The sequence below is a fragment of the Sceloporus undulatus genome, chromosome 2, assembly GCF_019175285.1.
Source record: "Sceloporus undulatus isolate JIND9_A2432 ecotype Alabama chromosome 2, SceUnd_v1.1, whole genome shotgun sequence".
Classification (NCBI taxonomy): Eukaryota; Metazoa; Chordata; class Lepidosauria; order Squamata; family Phrynosomatidae; genus Sceloporus; species Sceloporus undulatus.
In genome coordinates, this window is record NC_056523.1 from 89,595,340 (window position 1) to 89,612,465 (window position 17,126).

Here is a 17,126-nt window from a genome sequence, read left to right on the forward strand (position 1 = left end):
GGGCAATAATGCATTCTGCCCCAGATGGTAGCAGTAACAGTGGCAGTGGTGACACTGCTAAATGAACAATACTGTCTGAATTCCATGAGTTAACATTACATTTCCTTTCCACACTGTGAATGGCCCAGTGTGATAATAGTTGTTCCTATTATCAACCACTGTTGAAGTCTTGCTGACTAGGCCCTGTATCACACTACACTATTATACTGCTATATTCCACTTTAACTGTTGTGGCAACATCCTATGGAATGCTGGGATCTGCAGTTTAGGGAGGACCCTTTGGAATTTTCAGCCAGAGAGCCCTTGGGCCTCCCTAAACTATATCCCCCAGAATTCAGCAGGATGTTGCCATTGCAGAGGAGTATATCACTATGACAATGTAGTGTGGTAAGTGTTGTATAGCTTGTGGCTAATAAATATCTATTCATACCCAAAACCCTGTCACCGTCACTACCAATCCACAGGCCATTTGAGGTTGTCCTCCCACCCATGCATTCTTGACTGGCTATTCTCCATCCCTAGGATTCCTCTTACCTCTAGCCTGACTCCTCTTCCCAATGCCCAGCCTTACTACTTTTCCATCCTCTCTTTCGTTAAATCCTACTTCCTATTACAGATCCCAAGATAGACAAAGACAGACATTTTCTCCTCTGCCTTTCTTGTTCTTCGGTGGATGTTGCCATTTCCTCAACACTTACTCTCCTCTACCCCACCCTTGGGACTCCTCTTTGACACGTGTCCTGCAATATATGGAACCTCTATGTACATAATGAAGAGGCCTAGATAGACTGAAGGCACCACATCCCATCTGATCTTGGATGAGGGATCACCAAACAATACTAGATGGTGTAGGCTATATTTCAGAGGAAAGCAATGGCAAACCACCTCTGAGTATTTCTTGCCTAAGAAAGCCCAATGAAATTATTGGGGTCACCATAAGTCAACAGGCAACTTGAAGGTGCACACACAACACACACACACACACACACACAATGTACAGAATACATGGTGCATAGCAACTATTTGATAAAAAGAAGAGGACCTGTTTCATGCACATAAAACTCAGCACAGTTACATTTTGAAATAAAATTCCCCAAAGGACCCAAAGAAAATACCAAAATTTTAGTTTCCCTCTTAAAACAACAGAGGGGTTGAATATCTGGATAGTACATATCTGGTAGATTCTGACATGCACACACACACACACACACACACACTGCCACTAAAAGTAGCATTTTCAAGCTCTGACACAGTGGCATCTGGTTGGTATTTGGCTGACTGTTGGATCCTGGAGGAAAAATACTGGAGTACATTGACCTTCATTTGACCCTGTAAAACAACTCTTCCTATAATAAACTCTTAGTATCCCCACACTTTCCATTCTACAACTGAGGCTGTGGATCATCATGTCTCCCCATTCTCCCTCAAAACTATAATGAAGCCTATAGGGTTAACAAGGAATGTGCATTTTCCCCCTTCTTGCTATAATACCTCAGTCACAAGATGTTCTGCCAAGGGGAAACTTGTTGATATGATTTCTGTTATTGTTTTAAGAGGACTAAGAATTAGCTATTTTCTTTGTGTCCTTAATACTTTGAACAGGCAAATGTGACTGCTGACTATGATCAAATCCAAAGCCAACTCCTCTGGGGAGGGGTGGATAGCAGAACATTTATCAGAAGAAGAGTACAACAACAACAACAAAAGTCGGAATAGATCCATTCTCCATGCACACAACCAAACACACATGTACATCTGCACACATGTACAAAAATTCAATCATTATTATGAACATCAAAATCTGACTGAAGGGGGAAATGCGAAAACATTAGAAGGTACTAGAATTAAATTCAGACTAAGTTAAAGATTTTTTTTAAAAAAAAAAATCATTAAACATGGTGTAATTTTGTGAGAGCCAATGAAGTGTAGTGATTTGAGCACTGGGCTAGGACTCCAGACCAGCATTCAAAATTCACTCTTAGCTATGGAAGCCCACTGGGTAACTGGGCAAGTCACGCTTGACAATGGCAACCCTATGAACAAATCTTGCCAAGGTGACCCCTATGATAGGTTCAGCTTAGGGTCCCTGTCATTTGGAAATAACATCAAGGCACACCAAAAATATAAAATCATATAAAATTGTGTGATTTCATGCTTCCCAGGCTCTCTGATGTAGAGACCAGCATATTTTTCCCTATAAGTTGACAGGACCCTGTACCACATTTGTACCCTTTGGCTACAACTGTTGCTTTCCTTTGAGGAAACTCATCACAGATGAGCAACTGATGATTCAAGAACCAGCACTGCTCAAGAGACTACTATTCTGAGTGAAACTGTTCTAAAGGGAAAAAATCCACATGTTAAAACCCCTCAAGCCTTTATGTTGCCACAAAAACCTGCTCATTTGTTTTGTTGTAACCTGCCAAACAAATGACTTCTAACTGCTTCTTATCACTCAGATATTCCACAGCTACAGACACAATAAACACCCTATTGGAGATGAATAGGCATATTTGGTGTCCTGGTCCTGTGTAGAGACAACAGTGCACATCTGTTTAAAGCATTTCACCTTTTGCTGTGAGAAATATTTGTGTTCTAGGACAAGCAGAATTGTCATACTAAATGCAAAGAGGCCCAGAGAAATCTGAAGTAGTTAACTCTTTTATTGCTGGGTCATGCTTTTAAATGCTCCAGATCAAGAGTGTTGTGGCCTGGGCAAAGCAGCTACAATTATGCATATGTGTATCATTAGCAATACTTTCCTCAACCTGATGTTTCCCCATGGATATGGCATGGCGGACTACAGTTCTCTTAAATTATTCCAAAAAATAGGGCAACCCATCCTTCCTAGCCTGGCAATCCAATAGCCATTGACTACACAATACAATTTGGCACCAGCCACACACACCAATATATATATGTGTCTGTGTGTGTGGGGGGGGGGGTAATGTAAATGAAGCAGCATGGTGTAGTGGTTTGGGTGTTGGACTAGGGCTCTGGGAGACCAGGGTTCGAATTCCTGTTCAGCCATGGAAACACACCGGGTGACATTGGGTAACTCACATTCTCTCAGCCTCAGATAGAGGCAAAGGCAACCCCCCTCTGAACAAATCTTGTCCCAAAGGCCCCATGATAGGGTTGCCTTAGGGTCACCATAAGTGGGAAGTGACTTGAAGATGTACAATAATAAATAACTGAGGCATTTTTTATAAATAAACAAACAAATACATAAATAAATACAGCAGTATCCAGGCAAAACAAAGCCTATTACAAGTGAAAATATCACAGTCAAAATAAACCAAGGTTTTAGCACTCTAACACCTGGTGACCAGAAAAGGAGAAGCTCTACTACAGGTCTCAAATATATGCCTTTTGTATTATTTTTTAAAAATAGCAGCACATTGACATTTAAAATGTGGCCACTATTTACAGAGTCAGTTTGGAGCACATGCATCTGAATGAGTAAATATGGACAGAACTCTATTCATAATCAAAAATTATCTTCAGTACGGTAAACAATCAATAGAAACTTCCCTCTCTTGCCTGTTAAGTCCAATTGATTGGATGATTTGACTGTGGGTTGGATCCTTTCCACCACTGTTACCAGAGCTCTCTCTCTCTCTCTCTCTCCCATACACACAGATGCAGTGAAAACCTGTTGCCTCACAGCTAGAGCTCCCCTGTGCCTTTTCAATTAAGCCATCAATACAACATAGGAAAGTTGTGGAGCAAAAGCAGTGTGGTAATGTTACACCAGTGCAACCGAACATCAGTCAGTGCAAAACCCGTGCCTTTTGGAACACCAGGACAAACCATGACTCCAAAGAAATATGAAGGCAGGAGCTCACAGTCACAACAAACTACCTGTACTGGGTTAAATGGGCAGATGCCCTGCTTAAACGCTCAGGTCTCCACTGAGGAAAAATCCATCGATTTCCATCGAATGGATGGCTGGGCAAAGAGGGTTGGTTCGAAAATGCTAACAGCCCTCACCTGGCAAGAAAAGTGAACTTTCCACAACAACAAAAAACCAAATTTCAGGTTGCTTGTCCTAACTGCCACAGTTTGATCACGCGAACAGAAGAAGGGCAAAAATGTCTGGTGCAAGAGAGCAATACCTTCCGGCTGATAACTAGTTAGATATAGAGATAAGGAAAGGATTGATTAAATAGTTAGGAAGAAGCCAGGGAGCCCCAATATCAAACTTTGTATGATTTATGCAAAGGGATCTTTGAGACTCGCTGAAAGACAGTTGCTCCCTTTGCACTGTTTCATAGAATCTGAATCCTAGAGTTGGAAGAGACCACAAGGACCATCCAGTCCAACCCCACTCTGCCATGCAGGAAATCTCAATCAAACCATCCAGCCTCTGCTTAAAGACCTCCAAGGAAGGAGACTCCATTCCACTCCGAGGGAGTTTGTTCCACTGTCGAATAGCCCTTACAGTCAAGAAGTTCCTCCTAATGGAATCCCTTTTCCTGGAGCTTGCCTCCATTGCTCCGGGTCCTAGTCTCTGGAGCAGCAGAAAACAAGCTTGCCCCATCCTCAATATGACATCCCTTCAAGTATTTAAACAGGGCTATCATATCACCTCTTCACCTTCCATCTGTCACGATCCTCCTTTTAAAACCACATCAGCTCACAGCGGATATGGCTTTGGGTTCATCATCCCAAATCAAGTGTCAGAAGTGGTGGTTTCTTTTTCCTTTCCTTTTCCTTTCCCCTCAGTGTAGTGATTTAATCCTCTTCCCACAGACACACACACACCCCTCCACCTTCCGACTTGGGGACACCCCCTCCTTCTTTCCCTCGGCGGGAGGGGACCGGGGCTTGGAGAAAGGGGTCCCTTTGGCCTGCGGGTGGGAAGAGGCTCGCTCTCCTTACCTGCCTCGCTTGGCTGAGTGCTTGCTCTCTCTCTCTATCTCTCTCAGTTTCTCGGCTGTTTCCCAATGTCTTGTTCCAAAGAAAAGAAAGAGGGAGGGGAAGGGAGGGGAGAGGTACCTGAAGGAGAGGAGAAAGAGAAAGAGAGGCCAAGAACAGAAGCAAAGCTGGGCTGCTCCCGCCAAGCGAGGCTGAAGGGGAAGGGGGTTCCCTTGGCGGGGACTTTGGGAGGGAGGGGAGGGAAGGGAAGGGAAGGGAGGGCAGGGGAAGCCCTCAGCCCTGAAGAGGTGCTCTCCTCCGCCTCCGTTGGCTGCCAGCCCAAGAGAGAGGACCGCTGGGGCCTTGGCTTGGCCAATGGGAGCCGGCAGGAGGAGGGGTTTGGGCTTCGCCTCTTCTTTCCCCCCCCCCCCCCGTTTCTTCTTTTACTGTTTTTTAAAGCACATTTCCTCCCTCTCTTCTCTTCTCCTCTCCCTCCCTCCCTCCTCCCTTCCGCCCCCCTCTTTATCTTGAGTGGAGACAATTAATGCAGAGGCAAGTCTGGGGCTCCGGCGCCTCTTGAAGTGCCGAGGCGGAGGCGGGGCGGAGGGGCACCTGGGCCGGCCCCCGAGAGACCACCATGGGACCCCGACGCCGAAGCCTCCGCTGACTGAGGAGACGGGGCTCCTCTCCCTCCTCCTCCTCCTCCTCCTCCTCCTCCTCCTCTTTCTGCTGCCGCGAAGCGATGGGACCCCTTCCCTGCAGCCGCCCCAGGAAGACCCAGCCCCAGGAGGGGGCCAGAGCCCCGCACAGAGCCCCGGAGGATCCAGGCTCCGCGAAGGAGGCAGCAGGGAAGGAGCCCTGGGTTGCACGCTCCTTGGGACACCACTAAGGAAGGACCCCCCTCTCCCTCTCCCTCCCTCCCTCACACCCCCTCCTCCTCCCCTTCTGCCTGAGGAGGGAGCCGGGTGTCGCCTCCTCCCTGCCTCCCCGGCCTTGCCCCCCACATGGCCAGCCTCCTCTCCTGGAGGTCCAGGAGCCCAGTGGGGCGGCCAGCCTGGGGCTCCCCTTGAGAAGCCCAAGGAAGCCAGCCAAGGCAGCCCCGCAGCAGCAGCAGCACAAGCAGTAGTAGCAGTAGCAGCGCCGGAGAGCTCTCCAAGGTGCTGAAACCCAGGGCTTCCCTCGCCTAGTCGCCTCTTGCGGATAGAGAGGAAGAGAGAGAAAGAGGGGAGAGAAGCACCCACCGCCTGAACTGCCCCTGGCCCTCCTTTTGGAGGCTCTGGCTGGCTCGCCTTGCCAAGTGGCCCTCGCTTCCTCGGACTCGTGTGGACTACAACAACAGCAGCAGCAGCAGCAGAAAGAAAACCCCTCTGCTCTGAGAAAATGTGTCACCTCAATGCACTGGGAGTCTACCTTTGGGAGACCATAGTATTCTTCAGGTAGGCGGATAGGGCTCAGGCTGCTCCCTTCAGCCTCTTCCCTCAACTTCTGAGTCAGTCAGATATATATGTGTGTGTGTGTGTGTGTGTGTATTTGTGTGTGTTTATGTGTACATATATATGTGTGTGTGTGTATGTATATGTGTGTGTATATATATGTGTATACATATAAATGTACATGTGTGTATATATACACACACATACACATGAAGTGGGGGGATTTTCTACACACAAACACTCACACACATTTATTTATTTCCTTTCCCACTCAGTGGAGAGTTTTTCCTTCTCCTTCAGTGGTTTTCCCGTTGTCGTTTGCTCCGGAGTAGAAGGACTTCTGACAGCTTTATGAGTGAACTCGGGTGTAATTAGCACTGCATTCTCTCTGCCTGGAACCGCAGTGCTGAAAACACCCGGCGCTCCAGACTGGGAGCAGCGCGACCACTAGCGGCGAAGTGGGGCGTTGCACCTCTACTCTCTAAAATCCAATGTTTCATTTTCTGACTCCCCCCCCCCCGGAGTATTTGGAGGAGAGATGCAAGTTAAGGTGAACAAAGTGGATTAAAGTCTCATCGTCTCTATATAATGAAATTCTCGGAATTGTTTTGTGCCTGGTGGATTATTCCTAGGGCGCTCAAACAAGCTTAGCTGTACTACTTCCGTAGCAACATTTTTGGCTTCTGCTTTTAAACTTTCCACTCAGGTTTGCTTCTCTGGGTTTTTTTTTTCTTTTCTTTTTAAATAAGGACTTGATTATGTTTTTCCCGTTCACCCATATCTAGTAGACAAGATCTTCAAAACAATCCTCTGTGTATTTATTCGGGGCACAGGCCTCACTTAATTCAATAAGATTGTGTGGAGTTTTACATGTATAGGATGGCATCCTCTGAGCATTTCTGAGTATTAGCCTCTGACTGTGTGATACAGCCACATGTTTCAAAGTCCTTATTTCACACCGGAGGAGTGGGGTTGGGATAAGCAACTATAATTTGTACTGTGCTGGAATGAGCAAGGTAATTTTCTTTGCTGGTAATGAGAGGTGTCTCAGACATGTGTTTTGGCAACCTATATTTGTTTCATGACCCGCAGGGTTCATCAGACTTTTTACTACATTTGAGTTACATGGCTGGAATACTTCACCCCATGTTTTAGAACAGGGTTTTGATAAAGAATGTTGATTCATACCATTTATATTAGATAGATAGATGGATAGACAGATAGACAGATGTGCACACAAATACACAAGACATTACCACAGCCAATCCTTCCTCCCTTCTTTTCTCCTCCCTTCCCTTCTCTTTCTCTCTTTTTATACAGATATGCCAGTATATTTTCTCAGGTTGTGAGAATTAATGGCTTTGTTCTCATAATGTCAAGGTCAGTTCTGGAAGACTTTTTGAGTCTTTCAAAATAATCAGAATACAATATTAAGGGCCTCCACTTTGAGGGAAATTTACATTGCCCACGCAAACCCATGCAGTTCGTGATGAAAGCACACACAGTCCTGCACACAGCTAGACTGCTAAAATGCCCCTGACTTCAATGGGGTTTAAATGGCTTAACTGTATGGAGGACTGCAACCTCAGCTCAAGACTGTAACCCTGATCTGCAGCACCTCAAATGCAGATTGTTTTCTTGTTGATAACAGCCTCTGGGTCAACTTCGACGTAAGGCAGCCCTTTGAATGTGAGACCTTCAAGTCACCCCATCCTAAAGTATGGTTAAAAACTAATCTCTGAGCATGATTGTGAACAGGTATCACTGGAATGCTAATAAAGCATGCAATATTTAAGTAGACAGGTGAAGACAGCATCATCCAACATCATATCCTCAACCAGTTTAAAATACTAATAATCTTTCTGGAAAAGGAGTTACAAAGCATTTCAACTGAAGCACTAACAATATCTGAGCATAGGAAACAAAGACATTTTATCCATTCAAAGGACTAATACAAAAGCAGAAATATGCACATCACTGTCTGTTCTCTCACCCATCTTATTTCCAGTTAGAATATGAGCGTTTTATGTATTTGCCACAGTTTATATGAAACTTGTGTAAGCAGACACATTTTAAATAATGGTAATCAAACAAAAGTCTGGTTGCTTTTCATGACATCTTTAGGGGATAGGCAATACACTTTCATCTACCCAAGGCATATACTACAAAAGGGAAATTTCAACCAATACAGGAGCAATGTTGCATAGAAACAAAGTCATTTAGCATTATGCTGATGGGTATTTTCAAATATTCACCAAAATGCTCATTCTTGGTATAAAGAACTTGAAGCAAACTAAAAGTGTCATCTGCACATTTTCCCAGAAGCAACAGTTCTGTAGAAAAGAGTTTCCATCTGTCTCTAGTGCATTCCATGACTGTGAAAGCGCCAAACATTTTTGAGATTTTAGTGTATAGGATTAAGGACTATTTGGGAAATTAATCTAAGCTAATTACACCTGCGGAGAGTTGGGCTGCCAAGGGAAAAATGTCACTGCCTAGTAATCCAATAATCCATATTAGAACAGAAATACATAGTACATTAGATGGCATTCTACGTCCACATTCATAGTTGATCTGTCAACCCAAAGTAGTTTGGGATTTGAGAAAGAGTCAATACTGCGTCAACACATAGTCTGCAATACAAAAATAAAAGAGGGAGGGGAAAACATATACAGCAATTACCTGAACGAACTTCTGTTTAAACATAAGGCCTTCTGTAAGCCATTAAACCCTACTAAATCTGTAGGGACAAATAACATCTGGTGTGTAATTGCAAACATTATGATATTGCCAATATAATATTTGCTTCTGTTACAGCTGAACTATTTTCAGAAGAATTAGCACGATTTGATTCACAAGTGTCTTTTATGGAAGAGGTTCCGTTATCTGGATTCATACAGATAACATGGATGCCTTTAGAGCCTGAAGGAGTTTCAGCATATAAACTGCTGAGGTGAAAAGCAAAGAGGAGATGTCATTTATGTTAGAGAAATATCTAGGTTTGTCCATCAACAATACCTTGTTGCTGGCAAAGCCTGCATATTTATCAGAACACAAAGTCTTGATATTGTTGCAGTCTGAAATTCAGTATGTAAAATTTTGTACCAAGTGATACTGATATAGCTACATACCCACATAACTGGAATAGCACATATATTAGCTTTTCTTCAGCTGGTCTGCAGTACGCCTATGCAACTATGAATATAAGCTTAGAAATATTTTTATCTGTGTTCTTAAAAAATCCTTTTTCTTTGAAAATGGTAGTCTTTCATGGGTTTGGGCTGGATGGCCCTTGTGGTCTCTTCCAACTCTATGATTCTATCTTTGCTGTGTTCAATAATTTTAGCAAAGTGTGTAGATCATCACTGACTACACATCTCAGCTGTGGAATCCAATACGTATTTTGAAAGTCTGGTATATTAATTTCACAAAGCTTGGGATATGGCATTAATAAACATGAATAGTGATGTCTCCTTAAAGGCCAGATGAGTATTAGTGCTTCTATAACGCCCACAAGGGAGCTTGGTCCTTTGCTTGCTTGTCCTGGAATAAATTTGAAGCAACCTCCCTGAAGTTAAGTAGGTAGGTTGATTGGTTTGAGGATTATATGAAAAGTAATATCTAAGGCTATTCTGCATCTTGGATTCTGGAACCAGAACTGTTCCAGAATGAATTAGGCCTTTCCGACAAAGATGGATTTTCACTGAAAATGGTGGCCAGTTATGTAGGTATGTAGCTATATCTATATTACTGATTTATATAGTGAAACATTTCGGCCACCTGACAAACCTGTTGGATAACCTTATTACTTTGGCTGATATTGTCCTGTAGATTCAAATGGATGATCATGCTTTTCTTTTTTAAAAAGGAAAAATATATATTTTTACCATGCAAAATTAAAGTGATCAGCTTTTTTGCCATTTTCCTGAAATTCTCCATTTTAGAAAGAGGGAAGCAATTAACTTATCTTGGAGAGTACAAAATGCAACCAAGATGTGAAGATTTTTGTTTGTTTGTTTTCATTGTTTGGTCTTTTTCTTGTACCTCTGCAATGCTGGACAGCCTTGCAGTCAGTCAGCAACAGGGGTGTCTAGCAACGCATGTCTTTTGATGCCCCCTCCCCCAAATTATTGGCCTTTAAAACAGTTCTTCACCAAGCATTTAGGTAAAAATCATTTGAAGAGCCTTAGCACATACAGTTGCTCTCTGTATACAAGGATTTTTTTATTCACGGATTCAACCATCCATGGCCTGAAAATATTAAAAAATAATATAAATTCCAAAAGCAAACCTTGTTTTTGCCATTTTATATAAGGGACACCATTTCACTATGCTATTGTATTTAATCGGACTTGAGCATTCACAGATTTTGGTTTCCACGGTGGGGGGGGGGGCTGGAACCAAATCCCAGTGGATACCAAGAGTCCACTGTATATGAAATAGGGGGCTGTGTTCAAACATGTGGGGGCCATAAAAGTAACAGTAACTTCTCCTCTGATACCTTGAAAAAAAAGTGTCATTTATTTTAATTTAATGGTCTCAGTTTTGTGTTTTATCTATATCTGGTTTTTTTTTTAAAAAAAAACAGATTTATAGCATAATTTTCTTTAAAATGTCTTCAAAAAAATTCCTTAAAGGGCACCTATAAGGCCTCTTAGTTTTTTTTTTTCTTTTTTTTTGGGGGGGGGGGGTGGCAGAAATTTCAAGAATCCCTTTAATATTTTGCAAAGAATTAAGCAATCTGTAATATCCTAAAAGAGAAATTTAGAAATGCAATTAATCCCACAATACAGCATAGAAAACCTAATGTGATGATAGTTTGTAGCACTTTTTAGTCCTGTTCAGATACCTAAATGAGTTCAAAAGTACATCTACTTCAGTGTCCTTCCCAACAATAACTGCCTGGGTGCCTCAGGAGGCTTAAAAGCCTGAGACTGGACACCAAGATGTTAGTTAAAGTAATTGCTGAAGTTGTTCCTCTTCTTGTGTTTTGTAATCTTACAGGGCCGTGCACCCTGAAGGACAAAGCAAAAATATTTTAAATTAAATGATTTTTTTTAATCCGGTAAGTAGCATTAGGGTTGTCAGTCTCTCTGTAATTGTGAATGGCTCATTTGGGGAGAGGGATTAATTGAAGGCAGAGCCTGTATCTCAGAAGTAGAGTACATGCTCTATATTCAGAAAACTCCAGGTTCAGTTTCTGACATTTCAAGTTAATAGGATCAGGTTGTTGTGTGCCTTCAAATCATTTCCAACTTATGGTGACTCTAAGGTGAACCTGTCATGGGATTTACTTGGCAAGATTTGTTCACAAGAGCTTTACCATTGCCATCCTCTGAGGCTAAAAGCATGTCAATTGCCCAAGGTCACCCAATGGGTTTCATGGCCAAGCTGGGAATTGAACCTTGGCCTCCAGAGTCATAGTCCAACACTCAAACTATTACATCACACTGGCTCACAATAAATTAGTGAGTGATTAAAGGCAGGCCTCTTTCTGGCCAACACCTTGAATCAGAATAACAATGTTGTTCAGATAAATCATCTTCCTATATAACTTAGACAATGATTGCCATCTCAAGGCATCTCAGATAAATATTTTGGGGATCAAGTGTTTAGGGTAAATTTTCAGCATAGTCCTTGGTCAACCCTTTTCTTGTTCTATGCCTCAGTAGCCTGTGTACCAGATGGTGGAGTCTAAGGATAAGAGGAGAGCAGCTTTCACATTCATTTGCAGACATATATTAGATCTGAACAATAGTCCTAGAGGCTGAGGGGTTCATTGCTTTCTCGACAAAATGACTCAACTCTGTAATGAAAAACTTGGACAAGACAATACACTGCAGCATCCACAAGTCCCTGATAAAGGTTCGTGCCATCACCTTATGGAAATCTTAACACCTCATTTTCACCAGATTTTCTTCTTTGATCAAAAAATATTCATGTTTCCAACATCTGAATTGAGATGTTAGTCAGTGGCCATCAAAAATTTAATCTTCCAAGTTAAACTGGCAGACAAATCCCTTTTTTTTCTACTGAATTCCCAGGTTAAAATACTAGTGCATGAAGCCACCTCTGAGTAAAATGAACAAAACCAGCTTGTAAAAGCTAACTACTACTCACTCAAGAAACATGTGAATTTTTTGCTTCACTGTGCTGCAAAATCATCTAAGTAAGACAGACATCAGAATATGAGTAAGTACTCATTCTGAATTGGAATTTGATATATCAGAATAGAGTCACTCATGTATGAGTTTACATTGCCAAAATAACAAGAAATGAACTGACTGCTAAATCCAGCAAGTTGTAATTTGTCAACTGTTTCTTTACCCTGCTGTTAGAGGGTTAGTGCTGCAGTCATGAGTAAAATTACTGGGTGGGAAATACAGCAATATTCAGTGGCATCTTCTTTTGCAGACGCTTAGTTTCAAAGTGTGCCAAGAGCAGTTCACTAAATTAGCCTGTTTCATTATTTTTCATAGACTGCTCTCCACTTGGCTATTGATCTTATTTGGTTTCTGTGTTCTACCTTCTCTTAGAACAGGGGAAATCATATTTTCCATTCCTCAACCCTCAGTTATTACATCCAGCTCAGATCACCCTGCAAAACTCTAAACAGAATCCTAAACACACTTACCTCAAAGAAAAGTCCGATGATTTCAACTGAACTTTCATATAAATGTAGTTAGTACTGCAACAGTTTTGAATGATTCTGTATACTGGCAATGATTCAAAGGATCTGGATAAATCAGCATTATAAAAGTGGTGCAAATAATTGATCCCTTAGTGATAAGCAAAAATGAACCACGTTCAAAGGGTGGGAGTTTGCAAAAGAAAGAAAGAAAGAAAGAAAGCTGAAGCAATGACTTTTAATCCCAAGACTCAGTCAAAGGTGAGCCTGCATTTGCACATACAAATTGGGAGGAGTGCAGCCACTGCAAAAAATTAGCATATTGAAGTGTTTCACTGCTGAGCTCATTTCACTGGATTATTACTTCCTACTCTTCTTTCACTCCATAAAATAACCATGGCATGCCTCCATAAAACATCCATGATACTCTTTAGAATTCATAACAGTCAGGAAGGAAACCTGTGGAAAAAAAGATAATTTAGCTCAGTTTGGGAAGTATCACCATACTAGTATTCTATTTAATGTTCTTGGACCACCATCTTCCAATGATGTACAGTACCAGGCATGAATTTACACACCTTGAAAATTTACATCTTAGAAATTGAGTCTCTGTAGACCTTAATACTGAACAATTTCAGTCACAGAATCATAGAACCTGGGGTGGTATTTATCTATCTATGATGTAAACTAACCTTCTGCCTTATGGCATTATGAAGCACCCTAATCAAGCCACATTTTCCATATATATTTATTATCATAATCCATGATACTAGTACCCAACCAGCAAAGTAAAAGAAGTCAACATACAATTAACGTTATTGCCTGAATCTCAGTCCTAATGTTGCCAAACTCTATAATGGCTAAACTCACTGATTCAGAAAAGTCCAGGAAATCCTAGACCCTTCCCTTAAAAATTATATTCTGCAAGAAAGAGGCTAAGAGGGTGAAAAGGTGCTATTCAGTTGGAGAGAACAAAATGCATTATGTATAGGCAATTATTCATTCAGTATCCTGTGCTGTGTATGACATTAACTTAGATAACACACCACATCATGTAAATATGCATCAAAAAGAAGTGTCTTTGTTGCTTTGGTAGCAAAAATATAAGACAATCTACATTAATGTGGTGGCTTAGTGGTTAAGATGCCAATTCTGACTATTGGAATATTGGAAGGTTGGCAGTCCGAGGCCCAAGTGAGTGCCTATCACTAGTCCCAGTTTATGCAAACATAGCAGTTCAAAAGCATTCAAATGCAAGTAGATAAATAGGTACCACTTTGGTGGAAAGGTAACAGCATTTAATGCAGTCATGCTGGCCACATGACCACCAGAGCAGTCCTTGGACAACACTGGCTCTTCAGCTTAGTAATGGACATGAGCACTGCCCCCTACAGTCAGTACGACTAGACATTCATGTCAAGGGACTACCTTTACCTTTATCTTTAGATTGACAGATACTCTTACCCACCCTATTTGTTCCATGCATATATCGTTTCAAAGGGAGAAAGCTGTAATTTTGCAACAATCTTTAAAAAACTGAACTGTATGCAGCCCCTTTTAATGGTATAAGGAAAGGGAGAAAACAGCAAAGGTGTCGATATGAAGATCATCACATGTATGGTACAGCAGATCAGGCAGTGCCATCCATCAATGCAGAGTGCCTTCACATACTAGCTGACAACGCAGCCCAAAAGATGCCAAAATGAAACAGATCCTACCCATGACAAACTCTTCTTAATTTTGTTTCATTAGCAATGCAAATTCCAATGAAACACAATCATAGCCATCCCCATCCCTGGGACTCAATGGAAGGGTGAATATATTATAAAGCAAAGCCATTTAACCACAAGGCTGCACCTAGGGGGCAGTTCCCATTATCATCTTCCATACAGCTAAGAGTTCCTGTCACATTTCTTATTAAAGTTCCAAATAGTTACCATAGAAGGGAAATATTTGGTAATATTCTAAAGCAGTCACCAGATCCCGTCTGATTTTGGAAGCTAAGCACAGTCAGCCCTTGTTAGAATTTGTATGATAACTATCAGGTGCTATAGGCAATATTTCAGAGGAAGGAACTGGCAAAACCTTCTCTGAGTATTCCTTGTCTTTAAAAAAATGCCCTATAAAATACATAAGGTTTCCATCAATTGACAGGCAACTTGAACATGCATGTACACCTTCAGATCAATGCTAGCATGGTATAGTGATTTGAGTGTTGGACTATGACTCTGGAGACCAGGATTCAATTCCCAGCTGAGCTGTGAAACCCACTGGATGACCTTGGACAAGTCACATGTTCTCAGCCTCAAAAGAAGGCAATGGCAAACTTCCATTTAGTGCTTCAAACAAAAAGTAAGGGGAGAGGAGAGGAACACTTCTCTAGAGGATCCTGGCTCCATCTTGGAAGATACTACAATCAATTTTGGATCAGTTATTCAGAATGAAAGGTCATGTGATCTGAATTAAAATATGGATGTGGCTTTGTCTCTCCAATATTTGACTTTTCAAGCTGGACTTCACATTCAGTAGTCCGGGCAGGGAGAGCACAAGCTGTCTGATCAAGACTCCCCCCCCCCCCCCCCGCATTCAAATTTCATCATATTTGGCTTTGGCAAAAGTTCAGTTATACATATGAAAAACCCACATATTTGAAATGTTAAATTGGAGATTTTGTTACATCACAAAATGTGTGTACGCATAAATAAATAAAGACTATATGGGTTTTCAAGAAAACTATTGATACCTATAAGTAAAAAGGAGACTATAAAGGAGAAAAACAAATGTTACAGTTTCTTTTTACTGGTAAAATCAGAGGCTGCCTTTAAGTACTATAAAATAGAACCAATGTCACTAAAGTCTCTCAGCACAAGGAACCACAGGATTGTATAACATAGAGTTTTGCAGGTAGTACATATTCATATGCATATACCAGATATTTGTAGAAGGCTTAACAATTTACCTAATAGAATATGACCACAGACTATTACTTCTTTTGGCAAAAAGAGAGAAATGGCCTTCCTTTTTTCCACTAAGAACCTAATTTTAAATCCCCCATAATGCCATCACTGCTGTTTTAAAATCAACCACACTATTCCTCTTTGCACTGTATGCATCTGTCATGATCCTCCTTTAAAAATCAGTAGGATTAAACATCAGCCCATAGTGAGTGGTGCTGATGAAGAGAGATTCTGTGTCAAATACAGCAGTCTCTTCCATGTTTATGGGGGCTCTAAAGATCTTTGTCAGTGAACAAGCTAGATCTGAGACATTCTGCGTGGTGCTAGTGTTGTGTGCTGCTCAGAGGTCATAGGTATGTCTTAGCCTGTTCAAAATCATAGGGGAGGATGACAGTGTTAGTCACCAGCCAATATTTTGTCAAGATGTTTTTGTTGTTGTCAGTTAGGATGGTCTGGAGGGATATCAGTGCAAATAGAACCTATTCCTCTCTTTGACCATGTGGGCTCGGAGAGACAAGGAGTTGTAAAATCCTGAAAATAAAATTTCAACTGTATTAGAATCAGGAAAAGTAACTTCCTCTGATATTTGGGTTGTTTCCACCCATAGTGAGGCTACCTGCCCCTTTCTTAGGCAAAGAACATTGAATTTCTCAAGAAGTCTCTGTAATGTTGCATCTGGAAAAACCTTTGGGTGCTGTATAGGTTTGTTGTTAATTGCCTTCGAATCAGCCTTGACCTGTGGATTAGACATCTCCAAGACCCCCTGCCTCCACATCTCTGCTTATGTCCTGCAGGGTCAGGCCCATGGCCTCCCAGTTTGAGTACTGTATATACTCATGTACAGTGCGCCTGCGTCATACTGAAAGCAGAGCCACTTCTTCTGGCGCCACGCACTGCTGCAAACACAAGCCCCATTGCTTACAATGGGGGTCAAGCATACACATTTTTTGTTTTACACGAGGGGGTCCGGAAGGGATCCCCCACATAAAACAAGGGCACATTGTATAAGTTTAGAAATTCCAGTCAAAAAATTGACCCAAAAATTTGAGTCGACTTATCCACAGGATAATGTAAGAACTGTACCTTAACTCTCATAAAAATAGAAACCATCCTCTGGTGAAATGCAAGAGTGTAATCTCTCTTGGAAGCACTAGCCTTCCTCTGTTCTCTCATCCATCCATCCATCCATCCATCCATCCATCCATCCATCCATCCATCCATCCATCCTTCATTATGAATACACTTTTG

The 17,126-nt window shown here is 41.7% G+C and overlaps 1 protein-coding gene across 2 annotated transcripts in view; it reads left to right on the plus strand.

Annotated features, from left to right (window-relative positions):
- Positions 1-6,176: 6,176 nt before the first annotated feature.
- Positions 6,177-17,126, plus strand: part of GLRA1 (glycine receptor alpha 1) — a 99,517-nt gene continuing 88,567 nt past the window's right edge. For both annotated transcript variants that reach the window (XM_042452530.1, XM_042452531.1), the window contains exon 1: positions 6,177-6,296. In XM_042452530.1, the coding sequence (XP_042308464.1) occupies positions 6,241-6,296 (56 nt within the window). In that variant the 5' untranslated portion in view covers positions 6,177-6,240. The remainder of the gene's footprint in view (positions 6,297-17,126) is intronic.